We start from the raw sequence: 16,337 nt of genomic DNA, 5'->3' as shown, positions 1-16,337 counted from the left end.
GAGAAGTCTCAAAAGTAAACATACAGGCTCCTACAACGAATGTTAAAACAGACCTGCTTTCTGTGTCACCGGCTGAGAGGCTGCTTTGTGAAAACCTACTCGAAGAAAGAAGAAAAGCTTTCTGTCAGGAATCCATTCTATACGTGGCTGCCTCTGTGTAGCTTGGGGTTTATTGCTGCCTCTGGAGTGTTCTGTAAATGTATCGGCTTTGGAAGTCAGTCAACCTTGTGGGAACACATATTTTAGCAAAGAGTGATTTCACCCCTCCAAACATGAACATAGGCCGAGGCTGTTCCCTTTTCTAGAGCTCTATTGTGACATTTTGTGTTTTAGTCCATAGTAGGTGATCAAGACATCTTTCCCCTTTTATTTTTCGCCTCTGTAGATGTAAGAATTTCTCAGTGTTGGACCAGGGTGTTGTGTGAGAGGAGCATTTTGTCTTTTCTGAGAGGCATTTACATAGGATTGTGAGACCTGCCTGGAGCAGGGGAAGGGTACGAAGTAGTTGATTTACCAGCATCACACAGGTAGGTGTGTGCACCGAGCTAGGTAATGAGACACAGTGATGAACAAGATGGACTTCCCTGGAGTTTAGGATCTAGAGAGGAAAGCGGACAGATGTTAAACAGACACCTGGTGTACACTGTTCCAGTTGTGACAGATATGACGGAGGAAAGTGCAGGATGCTCTGGGAGTGTATCACTGGGGACTTAACCGAGCCTGGGGTGGTGGGATGTCAAGGAAGGCTTGCCCAAGGAAGTGACACCAGGACTCCGGAAGGATGGGAAGGGGTTGGCCAGGCCCACAGGAGAAAATCATTCCAGGTTGAAGGAGCAGCATGTGGGGAGCTTTGAGGCTTGGTGCAAGCTTGGTGCAGTCAGGTTCCACCGAGAAGGCCCCTGGGGCCAACCAGGCCTGGTGAGTGAGAGCTGCTCAGGATTGTGACCTAAAGTGGCAGGGAGGAGGCGCTTCAGCAGCCTTGTCCAATAGAAATAGTGGGAGCCACATAGGTAATTTTGAATTTTCTAGTAGCCACATGTAAAAGGCAAAAACAAAAATAGTGAAATTAATTTTAATGATAGATTTTATTTAAACCAATATATCCAGAATGCTTTTATTTTAATATATAATCATCATAAATAAAACTATTAATAAGGTATATATATATATTTTTTAATTTTTTTATTATTATTATTTTTTGTATTAGATCTCTGAAAACCCAGTGTATCACTTACACTCATAGCACATCTCTGGACTGGCCATACTCCTAGTGCTCGGTGGCCATGTGTGGCTTGTGGCCCCCACAGTGGACAGTGCAGGTCTAGAGGTCAAGCGACTCAGGGAAGACTTGGGAAACTTTTCTTCCAAATTGGGTTATTGTTAGTGTAGGACTGTCCTCATGCATTTCTAGAAACTTCTTCCATTCCCCTTCAACCTGTCCCACAGAGGTGTCGTGCCATCTCCTTGTTACAGGCACGAAATGGTGGCCTTGCACAGAGCCCGGAATTGGTGATAGGAAAATGAGACTGTTGCCTGGATATGAGCTGTGTCCTGCCCCTTGCCAAAAAAAAAAAAAAAAAAGGCCCTGAAACATTTCCTCTGATGTTTGGGCCTCTGCTTCGTGCCAGTTATTTGAGAGTGGCTCCCGCCTGCTTGCCCGTCCCAGGCTCCCACTTCTCCCGGGGGAGACGCTGTGGCTGCTGGAATCATATTAAGATCAAACCTCATTTATCTCATTGGAGTGTTTTATTTTCCCTTTTCCTTTGGTCTTCCAGGATTCTAGGAGTATTTTCCTTAGAGTAGGAGACTTATTCTTGCGGGAGAGTGGTATGTCGGGAGGGAAAGTGATGCTGTACCAGGGTAAGAATGCCATAATTACACTACAAGTGCTGCTAGTGCCACTGTTAGGTAGAGTGGGGATCTCACTGTAGTGTCAGGCCTGGCTTGGGTGGGGGCTGCTACTTATCACACTACAGGACAGCAAGGCACACATTTCTCAGGGTGATGCCTGTGTCTTCTCTCCCTCCCTCTCTCCCTTCCTAATTAATTAATTAATGTTTATTTTCACATGTATTAATGAATTCATTCTTTCGGAGGGGCACATTGCAGTAAAGGCTGAATTCACCTTGAATATACCCCTTTCTCAACCCTAAAACCCTCCTCAATGGATAATTGCCCCTGTATATATTTTAAAAGATTCGTGGAATACTTTTAAGTGAAAACTTAAAAGGAATTACTTTTAGGTCTAGATGAAGCCAGTTTTGCATGTGTATTTTCGATGTGTGCATTTGTGCTAGTGTTTGCAGTTACAACGACTTCCTGCGGAATTGTCCACAGTGCGTTGTGGCATTGGGGAGGGCATTTGGCACGTGTGTGTTTATGGAGAAGGTGTCATATTTCACAGTTCTGTATTGTTCAAATTTCTTATAATGAGCATGTTTTTTTTATAATTTAAGTTAATATTACTTATTGTGAAGGTGATATTATATAGCTTAAATGGGAAAAAAATTTAAAACTTTTTATTATGGAACATTCCAAACAAAAGTAAAAGTAGAGAGGCTAGTATAATGAACCATTCTGTCTATTACCCACTTTTAACAATGATCAGCACATGTCCAGTTGTCTTTTTATCTTTAGCCCCCACTTTTTTGGGGGTGTGTTTGAAAGCAGATCTTAGACATCGTGTCATTTCACTTGGAAACACTTCTGTATACATGTCTAACTGATATGGAAATTAGGAACAAATGTATCAACTATGCAGATAATGGAAATTAAAAAAAAACACCTTTATTTCATAATCTTACTCTTCGAGTACAGCTGTTATTTTTCCCTGGTTCATTTATTTTTTTGCCTCTTTACATGTTTTCACAGGGTTTTAACAATAAGGGTGCATTCTACAACTTTTTTTTTTTAACTGAACATTATGGTATGAATAGTCTTCCATGTTCTTGTATACTCATCATAATCATTAATCCAAATCTTAATTGTGGTGTAATATTTCACTCATCTGAAATTGTAATTTTTAAAAAGTCAATTTTTTAAAGGGGAATTTTTAAAAAGCAGAATCTTAACCATAAAAATTCTCTTAGTTGAGCTTCTGCATTTTGCCGTTCAAAGACCATTTAGAAGGCGGTTTGTTCATTGAAGGCCTGCCTCTATTGTGTTATAAACACCGCTTTGATCCTTTACAACAGGGAGAGGTGGTGTGGTGCTGGGGCTCCCTGAGGGCAGGGAGAATGGATGAGCTGTTGTGGTGGGCCTGTCTAGGGGTAGCTGTTAGTGTGTGACGACAACTTTCCCTCCCCTTGGGGAAGATGTGCGCCACTGACAAGGCAGCAGTAAGTGATGTGAGCTGACAGTTTATTCTGAAGGCTTAACTGTCTCAGATTTGTATTTCTTCCCCTTAAATTACTTTAAATTTCTAAAAAAAATATGCTAGGGCTTGACAAACAGAGATTTACCAAGACAGATGAGGCCTTTTGTATCCCATGTTAAAGGGACCCTCCGCTGGTTCAAGAGAGACTCTTTGTCTATAATGGACCTTATTAGAGGATGACTGTGATGAACAGCCAATTCTGAAATGTGCGGGCATGTGCACTTCTTTTTCGTAAGTAAAGAAAAATGTGTGGGGCCGTTTGGGCTTTGGCTACAGATCATTGGGACCCCGAATCAAGAGAAATAAGGACAGTCATGATTGACGAATCTGTCATGTACCAAAATGAAGATGCGTGTGCCTAATGTCTCCTCCCTCTTTCCTGTGGTAGGAGGGGAGCTGTCCTTCCTCCTATGGTCTCCGTGCATGCTGCAGATCCCACCCCTTCCTGCCTTCTCAGGAATCCTTCCCTATTTTCCTCCACCTCTCTGACTGTTCTCTGTCTTCTTTGCAAGGTCATCATCATCATATGTTTATTAACCGTGAGAGTTTCCTACCATTCCATCCTCTTCTGTGATCACGTTCCCACCTATACCTCCTCTTTAGGCATAACCACCACGTGAGGGGGACGCACAGATTTGAAACTCCCGCCTAGACCTTTCCTCTGAACTCCAGACCCACTTACTGTCTTCTCGCGGATATGTCAGAAGCACCTCAAAATCAATACGTCCAAACCTGAACTCATCACCTCTTCCCTAGACTTGGTCCTCTTCCAGTGTTTCATATGTCAATGTATGATCCTCCGTTTGTCCAGTTAAGTAAGTTAGAAACCCAGGATTCGTCTTCGTTACCTCCACCCCTTTTGCTCACCACCCCCTTTGCTAATCTATTTTCAGGTTCTTTTGGTTTTTACTTTTGCAAGTCTGCCTACTTCTTTCATCCCTATTGCTACTGCCCTGGTCCTTTCCTGTGGCCTCCTATCTGCTCTGCCTGTATCTACCTTTATTTTTGTCCAGTCTGTTTTCCACACTGTAAACACAAAGCAGACCCTGGTACACCTTGATTAAAAACTCTTAAGTGCCATGCTGTTGCTCTTAGGATAGAGAGGAATTCTTCAACACAGCGGGCCTACAGGGCATTACAGTGTTTGGCTACCATGTAGGTCTCCTCCTCCATTTAAATCACATTCCTTTCCAGCCCTGCTCGTCTCTGTTCAGTTTCCTGAAAGAGCCCAGCTCATTGTGCCTCAGGACCTTTGCACATGGCATTTCCTCTGCCTAGAATGGTCTCCCTCCCCCACCCTGCTAGTTGTCTGCCTGAAACTTCAGATCCCAGTAGAGGAGCCATTTCCTCAGGAAACTTTCCCTGATGCCATGACCAGGCCAAATATCCAGCTGCTCATGGGACCGTAGATCCCTTGCATGAAATCTGTTTCACAGTTGTAGCTCTACATTTCTTTGTGGGATGATTTAGTTACTTTTGTTTTTCCCACTGACTTGTGAGGTTCCTAAAAGCAGAGACTATATCTATTTGCATTCTTCATTATTACCCACCTTCTAGCACAGTGTCAGACAGATAGAAGGTGCTCAGAAAATGCTTCTTGAATGAATGAACAAGAAAGCGGGGGGGCGGGGGAAGAAAAGTTGCACAAACTGCCTTTGTAAAATGAAACTATCTCCTGGAGTTTGTAATGGAGCCCCCAGAAGATGAAAACTTTAGAGATGATTAAGGGTAGACCCCAGAAGTAGCACACAGAAGAGGCTTCAAGGCCAAGGTCAACTCTTGTCACACCCTGTGTTCTGGGAGGACCCTGCCAAGGTGTGAGTGATGGGAGCTGAGGAGAGGCGGGGTGAAGCAGAGTCAACACCGGTACCCCAACAAGCGCTCCAGTGTTTACAACCCGATGCTAGTTTGGTAGAAAAGACTTTCTCTTGTTCGGCCCTGGGTAAGGTTGGAATCCAAAGAGACATCATAACAGTAAATCCTGGAAGCCCCTGGCTTCCTTTACTGCAAAGGGAACGTGAAAGAGCGTTCTCTTTAAACCTGTGGTAGACTCCAGCCTGTGTGTGTCTGAGTTAGGGGGAACCGGGGAATGGAAAAGAGACTGTTTACTCACTGCCCTTCTGGAATTTCCTCTGGTTCCATGCCTCTGTACACCAGTGTTTCGTAGCTATGTGTAGCATGAACACTGACCTGTTAATGAATGCCCTGCTTATTTTCACTTTCTTTTGATGGACCTATGGGATTGTGGGCAGAGGGAGGCAGGAAGAAGGAGGTTTGTCGAGCCACTCTGTTAAGGCCAAATCAATCACATCTTCTTTGGGCTTCCAAGACTCTTGACCCAAGAGTACTTGGCCTCCCTTAAAAGTATCCTATTTTTTGTGTCTTGTTTTATTTTTCTCAAGTTTCCAGGTAAATCCTTACATTTGTACTTTGAGTTAGGAAGAAAATAATGACTTTTCCTTTAAAAGGTATTAGTGTGTACATGCACGTACCTTTTGGTCTGATGGGAGCTAGGCGGGACAGCGATGACAAAAGATTCTGAAGTGGAAAAAGTTCCCTCATAGACTACTGTGAAACTGTCCATGCAGGGGCTCTGAATCTCATAACTGAATTGCATTGGAGTGGCACAGTATGGCAGTTATGGTTTACATAGTTTTTTTCTTTTATTGGAATAAGGAAGGCAACGTCTATTTATCCGTATTAGTACCATAACACATAAAAAAGTTCAAGTCAAGAGAGGGAGAAAGTACCTCTTAGAAAAATATTAGTCATCCCTGTTGCATGGAACAGCTCTTCCCAATAGGAAATTATTAACCTGAAGCCACTTGCAAATCTGAGGCTTTGAAGTAAGGAAAAATAAGAGTAGGAGTTATTCCCTAAGCATCTTGACTGGTCTATTTTCTACCTTTTGGTATTTCAAATTGTATATATCATGTTGAATTCTTGTGATTTTTTTAGTTAGTTTACAGTCAGTGTTTGTGCCTAGGATGTGCTGGCTTGAAAAATATATATATTATAGAAAATGCCAAGCATACAAAAAGTGGAAAAATAGCCCATGGAGCCTGTGTGCCTGCCACCTAGCTCCCCAGCCACATGAGGAATGGCCATTTCTGTTTCATCTAACTGGATCCTTTTTACATAAATCCCAGGTACATTTCATCTACACGTGTTTTGGTGTGTATCTCTAAAAGATAAGGACTCTTTTTTTTTTTTTTAAGATTTTATTGGGGAATTGGGAAGGAACAGTGTTGGGGAATTGGGGAAGGGGAACAGCCAAGTTGTCTTCAATCTTAGTTGTGGAGGGCGCAGCTAGCTCAGCTCCAAGTCCTGCCGTCCATCAGCTCATGACTGCTCAGCTCAAGGTGCCATGTTCAGTCTTAGTTGCAGAGGGTGCAGCCCACCATCCCATGCAGGAGTCAAACCGGCAACCTTGTTGTTGGGAGCACATGCTCGCACCAGCTGAGCTATCCTGCTTCCTCTTGGGAGCTTAGCGGCAGCTCAGCTTGGGTGCAGCTCACTGGCACATGTGAGAGTTGAATCGGTGACCCTGTTGCTCAGAGCTCGTGCTCTTAACCAACTGAGCCACTTGGCTGGCCCCAAGATAAGGACTCTTAAAAGCCATAACTGTAATGTCAATTTCACACCTAAAAGACTTAATGGTAATTATTTTAATATCAAATATTCAGTTTTTACATTTCCCCAGTTATCTTGCAGTTTCTTTTTTCACCACTGGTTTGTTTCAGAATCCAGACAAGATTGATGTGTCTCGGAAGGCTCTTTTAACCGATGGGTTCTCCTTCCTCTTTTTACACCTTGAAATTCGTTGTTGGAGAAACTGGACAGTTTGTCCTGTCGTTTCCCACATTTTGGGTTTTGCTGAACCGTCCCTCTGTGTTTCCTTTAAACTCATAAGTAGATGTAGGGGCTTGATCTGACCTGGATTCTTTTTTTTCCTTTTTGATGAGGTGGTGTGTGCTTTCATCAGGAGGCACCTAATGTCTGCTTGTCTTTCTTGGTATGCTGGCTTTTGAGGGGATCTCCTGGCATGATGCTTGAGAATTTTTAAATTCGTTTCCCCTAGAGTCTAATACCCAGCCCTACTGCTCTCTGTAGATGTCTGTAAAGCAAAGTTACAGGGTATGGGGAACCAGTAGGTACTTAGAACAGAATGGAAGGGCGCAAAATCAAAGATGTGTGTGTGCTGATTGCTGAAGTTAGCATGAGCTCAGGGCTTTGGCCTTCTTGGTGGAACTAAAGTCTCTTGCCAGCGGAATATTTTCATTATATATGTTCCATTTGGTTGTAATTGAATCTGACTTCCTCCAGCCATGCTGTAAGCTGGCATTTCTTTCAGCCCCAGCCTATGATTTTGCCCAAAGCTTTGATTCCAAGAGACTGGTGGGTCTGTGGGGCTTGGCTGATGTGTGTGGTGGGGCGGGGGCGGTCATGGCACTTTCCTAACGTGTCATGGAGGAGGCCAAGGTAGAGTCTCCCTTCAGCACCATGTGCCCGGAAGACACTGCTATTGCCTTGGCCCAAGCCACCAGGTGCTGCAGCCTGGGATATTGCTGTGACCCCCTACCTGGTCTGTCTGCTTCAGCCCTTGCTCCTCTTACAACTGGAGTGATTGTGTTTCAATGGGAGTCGTGCCCCTTCCTTGCTCAAAACCCTCTAATGGCCCCTGATCTCGCGCAGAGAAAATGCCAGAGACCTTGCTAGCGCTCTGGGGCCTTCCTGGTGGCCTCTGGTTACTGACTCCCCTCATCTCCTACTCCTGCCTTCCCTCATCCTCTCCAGCCTCACCGGCCTCCCTGCCACTCCTCACCTGCTAGGCATGCTCCCACCTGGGGCCTCTGTGCTTTCTTCTCTCTGTGCCTGGAATATTCTTCTTCCAGAGATCTACATGGCTCCCTGCCTCATCCTTCTTTAAATCTTTGCGCAATTGTCATCGTCCAGTGAGACTTGCTCATCACCCTAAACCCTCTTCCCACCTCTAGCACTCACCATCCCCTTGCCTCATTTCTTTCTCCCTCTCTCTCTCTCCCCCCCCCCCCCCCCCGCATTTACCACCTTCTAAAAGATTCTGCAATTTGCTTAAAAAAACCCATTGCTTATTGTTGGTTCCCCCCAACTAGAATGTAAACACCTGGGAGCACAGTTTTTTGTCTGTTTTGTTCTTGTTGAATGTCTGCGACTAGAGGAGTAGGTGCTCAATACACACATGTGACCTGCAGGACCACAGACAGAGCAGGGCCGGTCAAGGCTGGGAGTAGCTGGTGGGCTTCCTGTGCTAAATCTGATCTAGGTATGGAAATCGACCTACGACGCCCATTTTTCCACCCATTTCTTGATTTTTGAGCAGTGCCTCCAAAGGCAGTAGGAAGACAAGCTTAAAGAGAAAGGCCCTTTGTAGAGTTGTCAACGTTGCTGTAGTGAAACCTGAGGGCCCCAGAGGCGAGGTGGCTAATGCTGCTATTTATAGCTCAGATTCCAGTATATGTTTTCCAGCCACACCGTACTCCTTTCAGCCTCCCCTGTACGCGCACGTCTGTCACTCAATTAGCTAATGGCTTCTTTAGTCCCATTATGTATTGTAGGGCTCCCCTGGCTCAGCTTTTTTTAAATTTTTTTTTAAGAGAATAATGTGGTGTTCTGTTCTCAGAGGTTTAATTTTTTAATAGCCTTGCCAATTAAAAAAACCCCAACCCTTTCCAACTTTTTAAATGAAATTTTCAAACATACGAAAGAATGGAAAGAGTAACACAATGAACACCCAGATGCCTTCCACTTAGATCCAACCCTTGTTAGCATTTTGCCGGATTTGTTTAACCGATATGTGTGAGCCTGTGAGTGTGTGCATTTTTCCCCTGAACCATTTGAAGGTAAATTGAAGATATCATGACACTTTAGTCCTGAAAACTTCAGCCTGCTCGCCTATAAAACCATTTGAGACTAAGTGCAGATATCATCCTAATCTTCTCTTGCATCTCCTAAGAATGAGAACATTTATGTAGAAAGCCGTAGTGCCATTATTGAACCTAAGAAAATTAACAATAATTTCAGACATTATTAAATATCCAATCTGGATGCAGATTTCTGCAGTTGTCCCAAGAATATTTTTTTTCCAACCAACGTTTACTCGCAATTCACACATAGTGTTTGGGCTATATTTCTTTAAATCTAGAATAATCTCCTTCCTGTCCCCGTTTGTTTTTTTTACCCCCCTCCCCCCGAAAGAAACATGTTTAATAATACTGACTTTCCGAAGAATCCAGGACAGTTACTGATTAGATGTACCATAGTCTGGATTTTTTGAATTGCTTCCTTGTAGAATCATTGAATTTGTTCCTTTGTCTCCTAATTTCATGTAAACTGGGAAGGCGGTTTATAGGCTCGACTGGATTTAGATAATTCTTTAGGCAAGAAGACCTTAAAAGTGAGGTTGTGTACTTTATAGTGTAGCACATCAGGAAGCATGTGGGTGTCAGGTTGCCTTGCTCTTAGCCACACTCAATTTGATCGCTTGGTTATGATAGTGATGGCAGAGATCTCTCCAGCTCTCTTGTTTTTAGTGAATAGGACAGTGGATGGTTATGGTCTCAGAAGTTTAAAGAAGGACCTCCCTGCTCATTTGCTTTTTTTTGAAGTGTGTCTCGAAGAGTTGCCAGTAAATGTATGAGCCTACAAGTGTATAACAATTTGTCCTTATGATGGTTATGTGGCTTTCCTTGGAAGATTTTGTGGAGTTTGTTGCCGCAGCCTGAAAAAGGCTCAGAAAAGTCAAAAGAAGAGCGACTATACAATGAACAAGTTAGACCAAGAGAAATTGGGACTCTTCAGCCTAAAAACAGAAAAGTCAACAGGGAGATAATAAAAATGACAGCTTCTTAGTTGCTTATTGGGTGCTGTTTAATTCTTACAAGTATCCTCTGAAAAGTGTGATTGATCGTACCATTCTCTGTTTTACAGGGAGACTGTTGGTCATGTTAAGTAATTTGTGTAATGCTCTACGGTTACTAGGTAGTTGAACTGAGATTTGAATCCTGTCTATCTGGCTGGCACCTGCCCTCAACCTCTGTGCTGTGCTAGGGACGTAGGCACTGGATCTCGGCATAATAGATGAGGGAGACACTCCTTGACTTCTGTTTTTTAAAACAGTAATGAACATTTATTATCTCAGGGTTTCAGTGGGAAGGATTTGGGAGCAGCTTAGCTGGGGAGCCTGGCCTGGGATCTCTCATGAGGTTGCAGCTGATATGTTGGCTGGGCGGCGATCATCTGAAGGCTAGCCAGGAGCTGGAGGCTTCACTGCCCAGGGGGCTCATTTGCATGGCTGGCAAGTGGGTCTGGTGGTCGTAAGACCTCACTTCTTTCCCTCACTCCTAGTCTTTTGAAGGAACTTATTTTCAGATTACAAGTGTTATTTTATAGAAATACTTGGAACTCACCAAGTCCCTCAGTGGAACTACTGACCGAAAATACCAATGGACTCAAAAGGATTTGGAGAGATCCATTACAGGGAAGAGAGGTTAAGGGAAGGTAGAGATGCTTAGGGGAACTTGAAAGCATACAGGCTGACTGGCTTCTACTTTATTATAATAGGTCCTTGAATTGATCTAGATGTTTGTTTGTTTTTTTTTGTTTTTGTTTTTTAGCTAAGTTCTTAAAGGGCTGTGTCTGTTTCTTAGATTTGGGGCAGGGTTTTTTGTGGGGTGCGGTTGTTTCTAGGAAGTGCTGAAGGAGATGCTTATTTATACATACCCTGTCTTGTTCTAGAAAACCAGTGAGATAGCTTATAATAATACATTAGTAACTAAGAGATAAAATGAAGTGGTGGTTTGGTGGGTGGTGAGGAGGGAGGGAGGGAGGTTGGAGCACGTGGCGCTCTCCTGGCCTGGCTTTGTAAGATGTGGGAGGCGTGGAAGGACTGCATACCCTTTGGAAATCCTCATAAACACTGCTCTCTCTCAGTAATTATTGAATGGCCCTGACCTGGAGGTTCCAGCTCCTGCGCAGTGACTGGATGGAAGCTATTTGCTGTGGCCAAGCTTGGTGGTGGGGGTCAGGGTGTGTTTGTAGCAGTTCCCAGCCCACCTAGGGCTTGGGGCTTCTGCCTCGTGCCAGTTTGTTCTGTTTGTCTGCTGTGGTTTCATAATTCTTCTTGTTTGCCCCTAGGACTGACTTCACCTAGTGTTCTGGGGGCTTGGTGACTCAGAGCTGCCTTCTCGCCTCAGCCATAGAGCCAGGTGTGGGCTGGTCTCTCCTTACAGGACTAACCCAGGCCCATGTGACTATGGGGCTGATTTGCTTGTATTGAACGTTAATTTAAAAAAATTTTTTTCCTTATTTTAAAATGAAACATCTCCAGGAATGAAAATTGAAAAAGAAATACTTTTTAACATAAATAATAAGAAGAATAAGCCTCTACAATCCTTCTTCTAGAGGTGGCTGCTAATGACATTTCCTCAGGGTCCCCTGACCTGTTTCTCTTTTTGCCCCTATGCTTTATATGGGTGAGGGGATGCTGCCTATAACTACTTTCTTCCTGTGTGCATGCCATCCGTATCTCTACTCTTTTGTTACGGTCCTGCAAGCATAAGTGAACAAATAAATAAGTAACATAGAAATTATATAGCTAACCCAATAACCTAAAATGTTTATGAAGAAAGAGTGCAGCCTTTCCCACCAGCTTGCTACGTGATGGTGACAATTAGGCATTCCTTCCCATTCTTTTTCCCATGCCACGAGACATACTTGAAGATGCAGAAAAATGTTGTGAGGCAAGCCAGAGTTAAATGAAGTGAGAGCTTATAACTTACAGAATCTTAACTCGCGGTGCATTTCTTTCTTCCATCCTTGTTGCCTTTTGTGTCCAACAGTGGAGAACACGCAGCTGACCCTGAACCTGCAGACAGAGAACAAAGGCGGTGTTGTCTCGGGTGGTGAGCTGACAATTTTCCTGGACGGGCCGACTGTTGATCTGGGAAGTGTGCCTAATGGCAGTGCTGTGACTGATGGTGAGTGCCGCCCTGCTCCCCAGGGGTGGGGCGGGGGGTAGGAAGAGGTGCCCAAGCTTGGTTCTCTACCAGGTACCTAGGTTTGGGTACAGCTCAGCCAGCCCTGGCCCATAGCTAGCCCTGATTCTTCTTAGCATTCATAGCATGATCAAAATCGTGAAATGATTTTTCAAGGACAGCTTTGATAAAGGACCAAAATAAATGTCAAGTCTTTGTAAGTATGTTGTTGTTTGGTTTGAGAGCAGAGAAAAACATTTTTTCATCCCACATGGACTTTGGAAAAATAAAATGTCTTTATTAAATGTTTCTTGGGCCCATTTTTCTTCTTCCCAGATAGTTAACCTTCCTGGGGAGGTTGAGGGTATCTTTTATGAGAGGGTATTGGTTGGGAAAGGGGACTCTGTCTTAGAGACTCACACTAACAAAATACAGACAGAAGCAGGGAATTTAGAGAGTGTCTCCCACTCTGCCCTGAATATGTTTCTTTTGATCTTCTAGTCTGAAATTAGTCACCTTTGGATCTAGCAGGAAATTATTTCATGAAGTCTGAGGTCTGAGATGGGTTGGGTTTTCCATAATTTTTCTCGTTAAAAGGTTTCCTGTAGCCTCAAGGGGGTGAAATTTAAATTATTATTCAAGGGCAGTTGGGTGAAACCTCAGTGATTGGTTGGGCCTTAACTGGAGGATCCTCCCTCAATTGGACTGAATGGTGCTTGGGTATTTTTGGTGCATGGAGAAAAACAGGCATCATTCACTCATTCAGCACATATATCCATAATTGAGCACCTGGTATGTACTAGATCTTGGACCAAGTGGTAGCCAGGTGGCAGAGGCACGATTCACATGGTCTCTCTTCCCAGGAGCTTATACTTTACTTGGTGGGGGCAGGGGATGCTAGACATCAAATGAGTAAACGCATAAATAATTATATAATTGTGACAAAAGCTGTGAAGGAAAGGTAGTGGGTGATATGTGCTTCTTATACTTTAGGGGGATCTCATCTAAATTGAGGGGCCAGGGAAAGTTTCTCTGAGGAAGCTGAGACCTTCTGAAGTATGAAGAGTTGAGACAGGCCACTGTGAGGGTGTGGGATACAGAGCTGGCTGAGTGAGAGATGGAGGGGTTTCATGTGCAGCGGCTCTGTGGTGGGCATGAGCTTGGCTTGGGCTGGGACTAGAGGTGGCCCAGGAGGCTGGATTGGATAGTGGGCAGCAAGGAGAGGTGGAAGGTGAGTCAGCAGAGGCAGGTCGGTCGGCTCAGATCACACAGCCTTGAAGGCCCTGCTAAGGATTTTGAACCCCATTCTAAGAAGCAGAAAGCTGTTGAAAGGTTTTTAGCAGAAGAGTATCATGATTTGATTTCAGTTGAATCTGATTTGGCTTTTTAAAAGCTGTCTGGTCATGATATGGAGAAATGCCCCAATTTCTTGCCCCCACTTTGCATGGTGAGCATCTGTTCTTCGTCTCATGTGGTGTGGCTGAAGTTAATTTAATGTGTAAGGCAACATGCTTGTACCTGCCTTAGATGTTCTTGAAGGTCTTGGAAAAAGGCCTGTTTCCCAGGTTTGAGCCCCTCTGTTCTGTGACCCTGATCAGTTCTCACCCTCTGTTCCTATTTCTTCTCATGCTGGCGTCTGCAGCTTGCTAGATGCTCTGTATCCCATAGTCGTGGATAACTCTAATACACGGGTGAGCTTGTTCCTGTAGACACATCTCAAACAAGGGCTGAGCTACTCAACGTTTCTGTCCTTTCTAGGATCACAGCCACCTTTGAGAGAATCCAGTGGGACAGCTGTCGCTCCAGAGAACCGGCACCAGCCCCCTAGCACAAACTGCTTCGGTGGGAGATCCCGGTAAGACTCCCTTGTTGGTGAGGAGAAACTGGGGAGATGCTTAGAGCTCTGGAAAACACGCTGGGAAGTGGTGAGGAACAATTTATGTTAGAAACTGGTAGAAATTTCCAGAGAGCTTATAACTGACTGTAAGGAGGCCCAGAGGGGAGTACAAAACTCAGGATTCTTGGACGGGTCAGGGGTGGCTTGTCAGAGTTGCTTGTTTGGGTAAGGGGAACTTGGGTAAAGTTGAGACTGCTCTTTTATACATCAGGTGTAGCGGCCACAGTTATCCTTCCAGGATACACATAGAGATGTTTAGAGCAATGATTCTTTGTATGTGAAATTTTCTCCAGGCTTTTCTGTTTTGGGGGTTGATCCATGGTTCCCTCTGGAGTGTTGGTTAAGACCTCCTGTACTTAGAGTCTGAGTTATATTATACTTGTCGTACATATCACGAATGACTTAATTTTATTTATTGCCGTTCCCATTTTATACCTGTGTTAATGTGCAAACTCATTTTCATGGCCACTGAATTCCCAGGCAGGAGAATAGTTTCAAGTGTATTAGAGAGATGGGAAGGGGTTTGGGAACCTGTTTTTATTGTTTATTACAATGTACAAAATCCCCAGGCATTTTAAGGAAAAGAATCATATGAATGTGTTTGTAAATCTTTATTATCTGTGGAGAGTAACTGCTAAAAATCTTCCCAAGCAAATCTCAGGGAGTGGAGAATAATGCTTTGAGAAACACTGTGATGTCAGCCAATACCCATAGCATCTGGAAAGATCCCTCTGAGGAAGCCTCTCTGGATTTGGTTGTTTTGAGGGTTTGTGAGGTTTTGATGCCTGGCAGGTATCAGGAGCAAGAGAGGGGTGGGTGTTTGGATCTTTTCTCTGCAGCATCATTAGAAGTAGAGGTGACATTTCTCTGTCCTTTTTTCTCCAAGCATCTGCAAAGATGTTGCCTCATACTCTAGAAATCAGTTGCCCATTTTTGTGACTCGCTAGATGACTTACAAGTTGGGATAAATAGTCAAGTCTCACAGGGTCAGGACCAACAATGTAGCTAGAAAATCCGTGTCCACAAAGAAATGATGAGCACGCAGAGCTAGAGAAAACAATCTCTTCAGTGGTGAGTAGCTGGCGAAGAGGAACCCCTCAGCATTCCTGTCTCTGAGAATGAGGCCTTCTCAGCGTTGGCGCTAGTAACGGCCATCTTGGCCTTTTAGCTGACTTGGAAAGTTTGTGTCAGACACAACTGATATCACTTATTTGGGGGCTGGAAGGTAGACTCCAGCTCTTAAAAAGTTTGAACTTCAGTTCTTGGCCTATTTATTGCTCTCTGAAGTTCTCTAGTTGATAGACCTTGAAATTCATACCCTGTCTCCCAATAGCCCTCCTTTGTTGTTTGTGTTGAGGACTGTTATCTGTTAAAACAGAAGCCAGACTTCAGCGGATGTGTTTTTGCCATAACACGTGGTAGGCATTTAATGCTCGTTAATTATTGGTGCACAGAGTGCTTTCCAGCGATTTTAAGTGTAAGAGTCGCGCTTGGCCTGCCTCGCTACTGCAGCATTTTCCACATGTGGCCTCTGAGTTTTCACAGGCCTGGCCATCTAACTATTTATTCTAGGTTCATGAAACCTGCTGCCACTCAGCAGCAAACACTTGTGAAAGTGTCACCCGAAGAAACCCCCTTCCCCGTTGCTGCTGCCTTTTATAAGGTCAGTGCGCACGCGCAGGTGGTCGTAGGGCAGTCAACTAGAAAAGAGTGCAGGCTTTGCAATCAGAAGATGTAGGTTGAACCCTGACCTGTCATTTATTAGCTTTGTGATACTGGACAAGTGACCAAACCTCTTGGTACCTCAGTTTTCTCAGGTGTGAGATGGGGATATTACCTTTTCTCACAGGGTCATTGTAGTTCACTGAGATGAGGTTTATCAGTGTGAGGGCCTTGCACACTGGGAGTGCTCAGTGCAAGCGGCAGGGGTTTCTTTTGTGCACCCCCCCCTCCCCACCCCCACCTGGGAAGTGCAGCATTACTGAAACATCACATCAAGGGCTGTAGTTAAGAGCGTGATGAATCAAACTGTCAGGATTCAAGGACAATC

General features: G+C 44.2%; 1 protein-coding gene across 2 annotated transcripts in view; it reads left to right on the top strand.

The window, feature by feature from the left end:
• Positions 1-16,337, top strand: part of WWP2 (WW domain containing E3 ubiquitin protein ligase 2) — a 111,256-nt gene that overhangs the window by 22,221 nt on the left and 72,698 nt on the right. For both annotated transcript variants that reach the window (XM_019654490.1, XM_019654485.1), the window contains exons 3-4: positions 12,256-12,393; positions 14,149-14,245. In XM_019654490.1, coding sequence (XP_019510035.1) covers positions 12,256-12,393; positions 14,149-14,245 — 235 coding nt within the window. The remainder of the gene's footprint in view (positions 1-12,255; positions 12,394-14,148; positions 14,246-16,337) is intronic.

This window comes from Hipposideros armiger, unplaced genomic scaffold (genome assembly GCF_001890085.2).
Source record: "Hipposideros armiger isolate ML-2016 unplaced genomic scaffold, ASM189008v1 scaffold_9, whole genome shotgun sequence".
NCBI lineage: Eukaryota > Metazoa > Chordata > Mammalia > Chiroptera > Hipposideridae > Hipposideros > Hipposideros armiger.
This window is presented reverse-complemented; position numbering and strand designations above follow the sequence as displayed.